Consider the following 13,024-nt stretch of genomic DNA (forward strand, 5'->3'; position numbering starts at 1 on the left):
AGTCCGCCCCATTTCATTGCCTTTGGCGTTACCCTTGACATAGCAGCAACCAGGCAGTGCTCAGTGTATTACCAACGATTAGAGCAACACCACCAGATGAGTCAGAGATGCTGCATTGCTAAAGCATCCTGCCTTTTATGAACTTTCCATCCTGCTGTGCTTATTTTCTTCTATTCCTCAAAGAGCAACTGATGGATAGAAAAGTTTTGATGACATCCAATTATTTAGCCACAGGATATTTTGTGATTACCTTGAGCAACACTGCATGGCAATAAATCGTAACAGATGAAACAAAGAGACCATTCAGCATAGACATTAGAGGAGTGATATTTGTCTGAAGCACTCACATAGGTAAGGGCTTGTAAAGGTAAACCAGGAGTCTCATAAGCCTTCAACATAAAATGGAAATGGAATAGATGGAACAAGACTAACTACATGAATACAGCCGTGCTAGCTGCTCTCTGAGTGAGCTAAATGTGAGTGCTGCATGCTAACGCACTCACCATGACGACGCTTTAATGCTGCTGTTCTGCAGGTATAGTGCTTACTATGTTCACCAACTTTATTAGTATTAAACACAAAGTACAGCTGAGGATGGAGATTATAAATTTGCTCATAAACCAAAATACTGCGCTAACTTGTTTTGATGATAATACTGAATGAAAAGTCAGAGGCTCATCAAATTCATCATGAGGGGTCCATGAATACTGAGAAAGCCTCAGATGCCATCCATTCAGTAGTTGCTAAGGTAGTTTGCTCGAAACCACAAATGAGAAATTAGTGGTGCAAGACGAAACGTAAAAAGAAATGGATGTCTGTGCAACCTTCTAGTGCTGCTACAAGACCAATAAGCCTTGAAGCATTGACATGCTTTCCCAAAATTGGACTTTCTCAACAAAAAAGAAAAAAAAGCTGCTAAAACACTGAGGCTGTAATTGCTGCCAAAGGGGCTTCAACAAAGTGTTGATCACAGAGCGTGAATACTTAAGTACATGTTACATTTTTGTTGTTTTATGTTTAATAAATTTGCAAAAGATTAAAGCAAACTTGTTTCACTTTGTTATTATGAGGCATTTTGTGTAGAATTTTGAGGGAAAAAATAATCCATTTTGGAATGAGACTGTAACATAAAAAATGTGGAAAAAGCGAAGCGACGTGAATATTTTCCGGATGCACTTTATGTACCTACCTTTATTACATATTAATGATTTCATAATGATTTTCATTGGAGGTTAGACACTTCCTCGGTGCAGAACCTAAATTAGACAGAAAGTCTCTTGCTCCATGACCCTATTGCGGTATGTCAGCATCCAGGGACCCACCAGAAGTAGGCCTGAGACCCATTATGGATCCCAGCCCTTAGGTTAAAGCGGCACAATGCAAATTGGCAGACACATCTATTCAAAGGATTGCAAATCAAATAGGCAGTCAAATTGGCCACTCAATTCTACTGCATTTTTTGGATACAGATTCAGCAATTTATAAATGCACTTTTATTAAACAGGTCTTTATATGCAACTTTTTTTCCAAGGCCTTCAGATGTTATAGCTCAGTTGTAACACTAGAGAGCACCATAATCAAAAGGTGAGATACTGTCTTTTTTAACTAGCTGAAGAGCAGGGCTGTTCAGTATGCAGCACACTTTGGACACACTTCCTTACTATGCCTACACAGAAATAAAAAGAATGTGCACTACTGAGAAACATTAATCTGCCACCAAAATCTGGTTAATACAATCTGAACGAGGTCCTATGGCAGAGAGAAACATAAGCGTTTCGATTTTTTAAAATGGAGATAATCATAATATTCATTCCTTTGTATTTACGTGTTTTTCTATTTCACTCCTTCAGGTTTCGGACGAAAACTTAAAAGCACATTTTGCTGCTTGAACCACTTGTTCCCAAAATAACCTGAACAAGATGGAGCACTGAGGCTAATTTTGTCAGCTTCCATGTGAACCCATGTGTCTCTCTAACCTGGATATCTCTGGCATCCCTTAACATAGCACTATGCCAGTAACTCCAAAGTCCACATAGTTACATGACCAGTATTATACACTGGTATTATTATTATGGAAGTCCTGGCATACTGTGATGTACTCTTGGGTCTGACTGAGCCAAATGAATATTGGTGCTGTTTCCAGATTGTCACTGTAGCCAAACAGGCTTCATACATTCAGAAGCTGAGAGAATATGCAGTGATAAAGAAATTAAATCAACTTGAAGGTAGATTGTGGAATGGTGTAGCCTGACAAAATAATGGGTTTCTGAAACAGTATTTTATGCAATTTGTTTAAAATTCTTGGTAACCTTTTATTGTGAGAAGAACTTATAAATTTAGGAAAATAGGATTTTAGATCAGAGAGAACTTCAGTTTAAGCCCAACCAAATACTCATTTGGCATTCACTTACTATTGGAAGCCTTATGCCTTAGAATTGTTGTGTTGTTTGCTTGTCTTCTTCATATTTTTGCAAGTTCATCTGACCTGCTCTACAATGACGAAAGACTCCCTATAACAGTCTTGCAATTCCATACTGTGATGTACTCTTGGGTCTGACTGAGCCAAATTTTCTAACAATTTGTCCTAAATTATATAATTCAACCCATAAAACCTACATGAAATTAATAGTGTATTATATCAGAAATTAAAGGCTAATAAAATGTATACATGCAAAATCAGTATAAATCCAAATTATGACATACAAAATCTATATAAATTAATTAAGTGACCCTTCATGCATTTGGCATGAAAGCTGTACACAAGTAGTTATTTAGAATACTGGTTGAAATGTTAAGCACCATATTAACTTGTCTTTTCACTGTTTGTACGCATCAGGAGACTTTACACTACTATTTCAATTTAAAGAACACACTGCACTGAAAAAAAAAACCCAAAACCAGAAATTAAATTATTTATTGATATAAACATGTAGATGTTAAATGTATTTCTCCTATGAGGAACAGCCAGTTCATGCTGTAAAGTTCTTGGTGTACACCTAGTTAGACTGACAAGATGATAAACTCAGAAGGAACAGTGTTGGAAATGATAATTTATGTACCATAGTCATTATCGCAGGGGAAAAAGCTGATTGTGGGCATGGATATGGACTTAATATAATGTAATGGACAATAAAGACATCATGAGACACCAATTGTTCATCATAACACACTGTAACACTCTGCAAGAGGCCATAGGCAACTTCCCTTTGGCAGTGTGGTCACCATCCATATGTACATATTCTTCCAGGAACTCAGCATCTTCCTGTTAAGATAAAACAATAATTAAAAATGTTAATCCTTAAACATTATTGAGTATGACAGTTTTAGAAGGGCTAAAAGTGTCAGGCACCTTATGCTGCAAAGGCCTCATTCCTTCCGCTCCTAATTTGGGATTGCAACAGATGAACAAATAACAACAACAGGTGTTAAAAAGGAGTGTCAATTGCAGTTGTAGTGATGGCAACATTTCAGAATCATATAGAGGATAACAGAAATTAAGACAGGCATAAACATTTTTGCTCTGTTAAATAAATGGTCAACTTTAGGTTAATTTTATTTAGCAATTCGGTATTGCTTGAAACAACAACTGCTTGCATAGATTCCAGACTATTTAAACTGTGTTAGTACTGACGGAGTAACCTGCTAATAAAATGCTGTATCTCAGTGCTCTTAAGGAGGCTGCTGAGTCAAGGAAATGTGATTAAGTCACCTAACTGAGTACATGAGGAGCTGATTTAATTTATGGTTGCTACCTCTTCGACTCTTTTCATGGCAGAGGCCACCTTTTCCAAGTTTAGTGCCCTCCATGTATGGAAAGCAAGTCACAGAGAGGCCAGATGTCACTTCAGGACTCATATAGATCAACCTGTCCAATACATCCAGTTTAATTATTAAGCTTTCATTGCACTTGTTTCACAAATATCCATGCTGCGCAACTGAACTGCAAGTAATAACTTACTCCAAAAACAATACATTTACACCATAATTGCTATTTTATCAGGTTGCTACATACTGTTTTTTAATTTGTTTTTGATGTGAGTGTATTCACGAACAGATAGATAAGAACAATATTCAAATAGGATCCTGACCATTTCTGACCTGTGAGAATGTGAATGTTGACCTATTTCTTTTCTGCATCTGCAGCCGTCGGCTCTGTTTAACAGAAAGACAAGTAATTAGCGTTCACATAGTTAAATACTGATAAAGCAAAGGCTACAACTGAGTTTGTTTTTTCCTTAAACTTACGTTTGACCTCCAGCTTGCAGCTGACAGTTGCTTCTCCGTGATCATTCATGGCTTTGCAGGAGTACACACCTCCGTCAAAGTTACCAGGCCTACGGATCTCCAGAGAGCAGATACCCTGAACGCAGATCTGCCTGTACTTGGGGTCATCTCCAATAATCATCTGGTTCTTCAACCACTGAACCCGGGGCTGAAGAAGAAACACATTTTAATGAGATGCGATATTTGCATGTTTTCCTGCAGGAGTGTGGCAAATATATCAAATCATGATCCCCTCGCAGCCTCCATTTCACAAATAAACTAGCAGCAGTGTGTTTCTGGTAATGTTTGTGCTACTTGGCAAGAAAAAAAAAAAACCCTTTGACTGAAATGGACACACAGTGCACACCCAGTGTCGGAGATTTAATGGCACTGACACAGTGAGGACCTCCTGGGGCCCTTCAGGGTATGTTACATATGTGACCCCGCTTCTCTGCTGACCTATAACCCTTGTGGCTTCTTTTTCTCCCCGCCCGCTTAAAAAGCAAATCATGCCAATTCTAGCCTTCTGGTCAAGACCGTGCGCACTGCCGTCCTGCTGCCGACTGCACGGGATTCAGAGTCCAAGCAGTAGGTGACAGGCTCAAGACAGGAGGCCAACAAGGCCAGGTGAAGATATTACACTCAACGTAGAGCCAAGCTGCTGCCAAGCAGTTTGAGCAGTCTTGCAGCTGGTGTTACAGTATATCAAGCAAACAATGAACGCTTGTTCATTACTTAGAAATTACAGCTTGGTACATTTCTGCATTTCAACACAAGGATAGGATTGTGACAGTGGTTTTGTGGGTTTCAGCCATTATAACTCTGCAAACCATTTCCCACAACAAGTTTTTAAACTGGATCCCTACTTTGCATTTGTTTCCATTAACTTTACAAGATTGTCTGGAAATCAACTGGCTTGTCTGGGATCATGCACCACAGCAACTATTGGTCCAATGAATTTAGATTAGTCCGACTGAATGTATTATTGTTGTGTCAACAGTGAGCAGTGATGTTATGAAAATTCTGCTCCAATGGCAAACATTCAAAGTCTGACATTTGGTAGTTCAAACTCAATGAATACATGAACTACGTTGGTGGACAATGGAACTTGAAAGACAAAGTGAGACAAAGTGTTGTGCAAGTGTTGTTATAATAGCAGTTTTTCAAATCTGATACCAAATACTGAATCTCATGGGATTGTCACAGAGTTAATGACGTTCCAGTGCTAGCTTTTGGTGCTAATGTGGAGTTAATGTTTTAATATAGCTGTTAGTTTAGGAGGAATGGGTCACGACACGATGCTGGGTGAGATTAAAAGAATAAATAAATAATAATAATTCTGTACTTTTGGGAATCCCCTGACAGAGCACAGCAGCTTGGTGCTGTAGCCAACGGTGGTGGATCTGTCATTCAGAGAGGTGGTGAACTTGGGCGGCTCGCTGAAGTCATGTTCCTTGTATTCAGGAGGCTGGTAGTCAATACCTGGAACATGGAGGAGACACACATTTGACCATGAAGCTCATACTAATACATCTTAGCTGATGAACTCTATGTATTCTTGGGACTCATCAGTAAAACTCAACATTTTTATGTTGTGGGTTGCATGGTTTCAATCTCATGGAATTGTAGGTATACACCTTTGTCAATAATGGTTCTTACTGTATAGAAATGGATGGAAAAATAGTTGAATCTGGATCTGTTAACAACAAAATCTAAGCTCAAATGTCCACTTGCTAGCTTTGTGAGCAGAATTTTCTGGAAGTGGTTTTCTGATTGTAAATTATTAAGTTACACAAGTTAAGAATTCACTTTCCTGTTCACATTTGAATCTATTCAGCTACATGAAACTGTGATGTCAAAACAGGATCAGTAGTTAAGCAGCAGTAGAGCCACAAATGAGAAAGCTAAGGAACGACCAATGGGGTGATAGCTTCAGAAGAATCAATTAAAGACGTGATTCCCAGAGAAAGATACCTGTCTTCAGGATCTTGGCCTCCTCCTTCGCAACAGTAGCATCTGTGCTCATTCCACACTTGTTTTCAGAAAACACTCTGAACTTGTAGGTGTTACCCATGATGAGGTCAGAGATGGTGGCATTCAGTCTATGGTAATGCTCCAACACAGTGAACCAGTCCTGTAGACACCACACAGTGAGAAAAAGATGAACTGACAGAGGAGGCTGTGAAGATACAGGATTTACTGTATCCTTCCATAAATACTCATAGTAAATAATTTATTTGATGCCATTTGATACTGAAAAAAAAACCTACTCCAGTCTTTTTGTCAGCCTTCTGGATTGTGTAACCTGTGATGTCTGTGTTTCCATTGTCAGTGGGAGGAGTCCACTCCAGAGCAACGTTGAAGCCCCAGGTATCTACAATCTTTACACTGGCGGGAGGCCCTGGCAGCTCTGTGAACAACCGGGCACTGGTTAGGCATGGAGCATTACTTCAGCTGAGCTAAAACAATCTTCAAAAACACTAGTCTTCGCCCCTTCGTGGGCATAGTCGCACGTCTCAACATTTTGCTCACCAACGATTTGAAGGGTGAGTGAAGCCTTGTCCTCGAAGTCATCCACCTTCACACACATCTCATACACCCCAGAGTCTTCTCTCTCAGCTGCACGGATAAACAGGATGCTGTCTCTATCGGTGCTGCGGATGTTCACCCTCTTTGTGTCCAGAGGCTGCCCATTCTTTACCCAGGAGACCACAGGTTTGGGTTTACCCTGAGTGAAAAAAAAATTAGACAGTGAATTTTGAGTTGTGTCATTTTATTCAACAAGCATTTACAGTAAGATACAATGAACTTCAACCTACTGTGAAGGGGATGGTCAGGTTGATCTTATCTCCAACGTGAGCGACGTATCTCTGCCTGAGGAAACGAGGCAAGCGGACCTTGGGGCGATCTAGCGAGTAAAGCAGTGGATGAAAAGACCAATGAGTATTACAGCAAGTCAACAAGCGCATCATTCACACTGAGAGTCCTTTTGAAGCTCTTTAATCTGCTGGTGCCACTGGAGGTCAGAGAAAAGGGGAAACAGCCTGCAAAGGACTGTCAGGATCTGGGATTATTTTGGAATGAAACAAGAAGATTATAATTTCTTTTGTGACCAACAAACCTTGAGGAAATCAATAAGCCTGCTGAGCTCACGTAAGCCCATTTTAGCTACAGGATTTTCACTGGTGCCATCAGGGTGTGTCTGCGCTACAACTGATTGTAAAAGTGACTGTATAGAAAGTCCTTTATCCCTTCTGCCTCTCAGTAGAGCATACCTTTCTTTTTAATGTTTTCAAAGGGATGATGTGTTAAACCAGCAAAACAGAACAAGGGATAAGTATGACTTTGTGTGGATTATAACACGGGTGAATAAACCGAGACAATGCACATATATTGGAAGACAGGTACATGGAAAACAGGATAGTCAATATTTGTGTATGTTTATCTGTATGGCTATGGCTAAGTTACAATTTAAATAGTTTCTTATTGACTTAACAGTTTTGATTCCTATGATTTTTCTTCCTAACAAATTAAGTTGAAGTGACATACAAAATTGGAAAAGAAACAGGTGTAAATGTGCAGGTGATCAAAATCATAAATATAAAGACACTTAAAGTATGACAAAAACACATATGTAAGACTTATATTTAAAGCATATAAAGTATGACAATATCACAGGGGTGAAGTCTCCCTGGTGGCTCATTGAACAAATATGTGTATAATGTAACTGCGAGATCCCAGCTCAGAAGCTGAGGCATTTAACAGCTCTAGGCCTCCCTATTGCATTGGCTCACAAAAACATCTGAAAAATCCATGATAAAGAACATTAGAAGGATAATTAGCAACTGTGAGGTTTGGAATGATACTTAAGCCTCACAAGTATCTTGCTCAGGCTTATCTGTTGAAGTGATTTGGTGAGAGGCACCACCTGCTGAGTCCAGTGGAGTAACATTTGTCAGGACTCTAAATAAAGCAGGCCTACTGAAGTATATCACCTCTCCTCATGACGCATGATTGTGAGCTTCAGTTACTCCCACGCACATCAGAATGAATTTGGATTACACATAAATTAAGCAGAATGCCGAATGCAACTTATTTGTAAACACAAACTAGAACATAAACTCCTCTGTGTATATTCGAACAGATACGCCACATGTTAAGTGTCTTATCACTTCATGCAGAGAGGATTAGGCTTAATGAACATTCTCCCTGTAAACTCTGTGGCATGTTTCAAAATAAACAGTGAATCTCTGGAAGTGTCATGAGATTTGGGTGTCAGCCGAGAAGTTAAATCCAAGTCCACCAGCCCCTCTGTACGCAGATACGGGACACACTGGAATTTGCCATCCCCCCCTCACACATCACCCCCACCTGTTTGCAGTCAGATCACTTGTCACCATCGATCTTGCCGAAAAGGAGCCTGACACTCCCTCAGCACGAATCCTGGCACAGGTCACAATGCAATGCCAACCCCTCTACAGAAAAATCTGTGTTAATAGCGGGAACATCCCAGCTATCTTTCCAAGGCTTTGTGGTCATTTTGTCGGAAACTTTTCATAAGCCGTTTCTGTATGTGGCCTCCTGCTATGGCGAACCTGACGGTGACCGAGGACGTGACTATTGAAATGCTGCCAGTCCGACTGGGATCAAGTTGCCTTCCCCTCCTGTACAGGTCTCCATTACGCATAACGATGATTTGTGAGCAAGCCAAAGTAACACTGCTCCTCCTTTTAAAGACCTCAGGGTTCAATCATCATTTTACCACAAATCACTTCAGATATACTGTCTATGGTTAACACTGCAATTTGTATGACATCAGTAAAACCATCTGCTTGACAAGTATGTAATTATCACACTGTGGAGGATCAGGTGGATCAGTGTTTCAACTCAAGACCACAGTTCTATACTGTTAACACTGCAGCTATGTGCCAACAGGACGCGGGACAGCGGACAAGAAAACATTGCTGAGATGTTTCTGATTGACTCCTGCATTTTACAGCTCGTCTTGCATGTAATAAATGTCTATGCAAACTTCAGGCCAGACCTGTCAGATAATACAAGCTATCACGATGCAATAAAGCCATAACAAATTCAAGTCACTAAAATGAGACCTTTTGATTTGATTTTTATTTTTTGTCGAGTGGAAACTGAAGTCCAAGCTCATGCTGAAACTTTGTGAGGACCAGTTTTAAAAGAATTATTCGAGAAAATGGCCTCATGTTGACTTTTACATTCTCATTTTTCGCTTATTTGCGATTAATTTGTCCCAATACACTTGGCAGTTGACTTTTACCTGTATGGTGTATGTAGTATTTAGTAGCTTTTATTTTTGCTGTACTTTTGTAGAAAGAAAACAGTTTGAAAAGCCTGTCACTGACCCATTCAGGAAGCCTCTTCCCACTGTTTCCTGCATATGTTGGATGTTCATATTATATAGCACTCATGGTTACTGATCAATACGATGCATCTGGTCCTTCATTTTGCTACTGCTTTGACAGTCTCCATGCATGAAATAGAATGACTCTTATCTTAAATTTCTTTGTGCTTTGTTAATGCTCTGTGAGCTAAAAATGTGGATCTGGCTTAAGGATCTTGTTCTCTGATTTGTGACCACTTCTTACCAGCAACCTCCTTAACCAGGACAGCCTCGGGCAGGGCGACGGGGGGGCTGCGGCCGCCTGCATTCACAGCCACCACACGGATCTTCAGACGGTCACCCGTGGTCTGGTTCTTGATGACGTAGCGGCAGGACTTCTGCAGTTCTTCATTGACTGCTTTCCAGTCCTCAGCTGAGGGAGAAAGTTACACAAAATGAAGACAGTCTAATACAATTTACAGAACCGCTATCTTACAATTATAAGATTAAGATTGTGACCAAAGTGTGCTGACTGTGAGAAATGCAAGCAAACTGAGAGAAACAGAGCTAATTAAAACATAATGAATGCATGAGAAGAGTGCTGCTTGTTGTGCAGCTTTGTAATGGAAACAGAGTGATAATGTTCGACACAAATTTCTTGAATGAGATATGAAATCGTTGTTCCACGGGTAATCAGTGTGCCCCATCTGCTAAATCAATCCTCCATTGAACTTCTACTGATATTAGCTTAGGGCTGTAAGTCTAAAAGCAGGAGCTCCAGCAGGACCACAGCAGCTCCTGAAATGCCTCTTTCCTTGTAGGGAGAAGTTAGGTAGCTCATGATATAACTCTGTGAGTGACACTTCAAGAACAGCTGCAACCAATATAGCTGACCCACATTAAAACAGCAATTTGACAGGTTCCTGTGTGTATTTTAAGGCACTTAAACATTCAATTTATACATATTAGGGATATAACGATACACATGTAGAAACCTAAAATCAGCTGCTGAAATAAAAGCTTTCAAAACCATTTAAAGGCCAGCTGACATTTTTGTCGGGGTGTATTAATAATCTGAGCAGTCAGTGCACCTGGTCTAAAGCAGAGCAGGACTTACTTCCGTCCTTGCACACTTCAATGGTGTATCCATCCAGACCGGACGGTCCCACAACCTCTGGCTGGCTCCAGATGATAGTAACTGAAGTGTCATTCTTGTCTTCAACAAAAAGATCCAGCGGGGCGCTCGTGGGCTCTGCAGATACCATGAAAACACACAATATTTGAACACTGGCATAGGGGGCAGAAATGCACATAATAATACAAATCAGAAATGGATGCAAAGTTGAGGTTCATGACAGATGACATCGCTTTTCCTTGTTATAACACTGTAAAAAAAGAGCAAGTAAAAAAAGGAGAATCATATCAATCCGAAATTTCTTCCTCAACTGAGGGTTACCTTTGGGTGGAGGTGGTGGAGGTGTGGGTGGTTTAGGCTCCTCTGGTGCAGGCGCTTCAGCAGCTTCAGCTGATGTTAAATAGGCATTTGCATTATTATTGGCGGCATGTGATGAGCAGAGCGATGCTACAGCATCAAATAAAATTCAATTATGCAACTCACAGCTCTCAGTCTCCCTTACTGGGAGATCAGGGGATTCACAATACTAATACTGAAGGCTTCTTTATCCAATTTGTCCCACATGAGAAACTCATCTCAGATGTCAAAGAGAGAGGAGTGAACATGTTCTGTTTTTCAGTTTGGTTTACCATCAGCAGGTGCTTCGGAGTCAGCAGCGGGAGCAGCTTCCTCTGCAGCTGGAGCGGCGCCAGCTATTATTAAATGTTAGGTATTAATGATTAGTGCATTAGGCTGATTATAGTGAACGTTCTTGGACTGTAGACTGTTCAAAGTGTTAAATGAAAGTCAGTCAGTGATGTTAGCTTTACAGACAGTTCTTGAGGATTCAAATTAATATAACGTAGACACATGTTATGGTTCATATGTGATTTTTTTTTACCATCAGCAGGGGCCTCAGCAGCAGGTGTTTCTTCTGTAGCAGGACCAACAGCTGATGTTTGATGTCACAAAACACCAACATTAGACATTAGTGTATTTAGCTTTACTGATGGAGGTTAAGTTTTAATAATAATCCACTGATAACCTGTTGTACCATCAGCAGGGGCATCAGCAGCTGATATTAGAGGTCCAAGAGGTCAGTAGATGCATTACATTTTGAAAATATTACATGACATTTTCAAAATGTTATGAAAGAGGTTCAAGCTATTAAAACTAAAGTTAGATGGCAGCTGAGATACTCCCGTCACGGTATCATCACCATCAGCAGCTGGTGGATCTGCAGCAAGAGCAGCAGAAGCCTCAGGAGCAGGAGCAGCTCGTGTAGATATTAGATGTTAGAATGACGGCTGAATCAGGGTTCACTGAAGAGGTTAATTATTAGAGATACTAAAGAAGCCTATTTTTAATACAACAGCTATTTTAATAATGTTTGATCGTTAGGCGTCAAGATGGATCTTTCACTGATCAAAAGCGCACATTAGCAGCGACTTTGGAAGTTGGCGTCACACAGTTTTGCTGAAGGAATACAAAGCGCCCTTGAAGTGCAAGAGGCGCAGGAGTTGGGATTTTGGGTGACCTTTAGAAATGAGGTAGTCCAAGCAGGCGGTGTGTGTGTATTAACCATGCAGTTTCCGTCGCTCCGTCACCTTCACGCACACCACCTTCGCACAGGGCGCACACGAGCGCCGTGCGTAAAGGTTGACGCGGGGTTAACATGAGATGAACCGGATACTTTGGCTTTGTTAAACTGTTAAAGAACTAATCCAGGACTCATCCACTGAGAAACACAATGAGACGGGACTTTATACTGATTAATCGACAGTAAGTCATTGCTCACACGCCAATGCACGCTGCGCACGGTGCATTACCATCTGGTGGTGGAGGGGTTGGAGCTTTGGGCTCCTCAGCTGGCGGGGCAGCAGGGGCCTCTCCCTCAGCAGGGGCACCCTCAGCAGGTGCAGCTTCGCCCTCCGCGGGTGCTGGGGGGACTTCTGCCGGGGCGGCCTCTGGGACGGGTTCCGGAGCGGGCTCTGGTGCAGGTTCTGGAGCAGGTTCTGGAGCCTTCTCCTCCTTCTTGGCTGGTTCTTTCTTAGCCGCCTTCTTGATTGGGGCAGGCTTGGACGGCATGTTGGAGGTTGCAGCTAATTCCCAACTCGGTAAAGTCCTTAAAAACTGAATCCAAAGCCATCATTCGTGTGGGGGTGGCAGGCTTATATAGAGCTCAGCAGATTCAGGCACCGCCCTCTAATGAATATCCTGGAATAGATACTGGACACCATGTATGAGTCAGACCACCATGTCTGTTGTCTCACTCATCCACGTTATTAAAT

At 41.1% G+C, this 13,024-nt stretch overlaps 1 protein-coding gene across 3 annotated transcripts; it reads right to left on the reverse strand.

Moving 5' to 3' along the window:
* Positions 1-2,898: 2,898 nt before the first annotated feature.
* On the reverse strand, positions 2,899-12,903 carry mybphb (myosin binding protein Hb). Of its 3 annotated transcripts, XR_006842940.1 has the most exons (13): positions 12,563-12,903; positions 11,076-11,144; positions 10,737-10,871; positions 9,885-10,052; positions 7,083-7,171; positions 6,796-6,991; positions 6,534-6,673; positions 6,238-6,397; positions 5,609-5,745; positions 4,246-4,432; positions 4,099-4,152; positions 3,350-3,381; positions 2,899-3,262 (listed from the first exon to the last, which is right to left on the reverse strand). XR_006842940.1 is itself a non-coding variant. In XM_046383054.1 (12 exons), the coding sequence occupies exons 1-11, from the start codon at positions 12,819-12,821 to the stop codon at positions 4,121-4,123; spliced, it is 1,572 nt and encodes a 523-aa protein (XP_046239010.1). In that variant the 5' UTR covers positions 12,822-12,903; the 3' UTR covers positions 2,899-3,262; positions 4,099-4,120. The 3 variants fall into 3 exon arrangements, 1 of the variants encoding a protein (XP_046239010.1); XR_006842941.1 differs by lacking the exon at positions 11,076-11,144 and having other exon boundaries at positions 12,563-12,902; XM_046383054.1 differs by lacking the exon at positions 3,350-3,381.
* Between the last annotated feature and the right edge of the window lie 121 nt (positions 12,904-13,024).

The sequence above is a fragment of the Scatophagus argus genome, chromosome 3, assembly GCF_020382885.2.
Source record: "Scatophagus argus isolate fScaArg1 chromosome 3, fScaArg1.pri, whole genome shotgun sequence".
NCBI classification, from domain to species: domain Eukaryota; kingdom Metazoa; phylum Chordata; class Actinopteri; family Scatophagidae; genus Scatophagus; species Scatophagus argus.

Bases quoted from the DNA above. Each gene is read 5' to 3' on its own strand.
- mybphb (XM_046383054.1), bottom strand. From the start codon at position 12,821: ATGCCGTCCAAGCCTGCCCCAATCAAGAAGGCGGCTAAGAAAGAACCA. The intron at 11,145-12,562 runs GTAATGCACCGT...ATTTAACATCAG, and splicing joins AACCCCTCCACCACCAGATG to CTGAAGCTGCTGAAGCGCCT. The intron at 6,398-6,533 runs GTAGGTTTTTTT...TGGTGTCTACAG, and splicing joins AGGCTGACAAAAAGACTGGA to GACTGGTTCACTGTGTTGGA.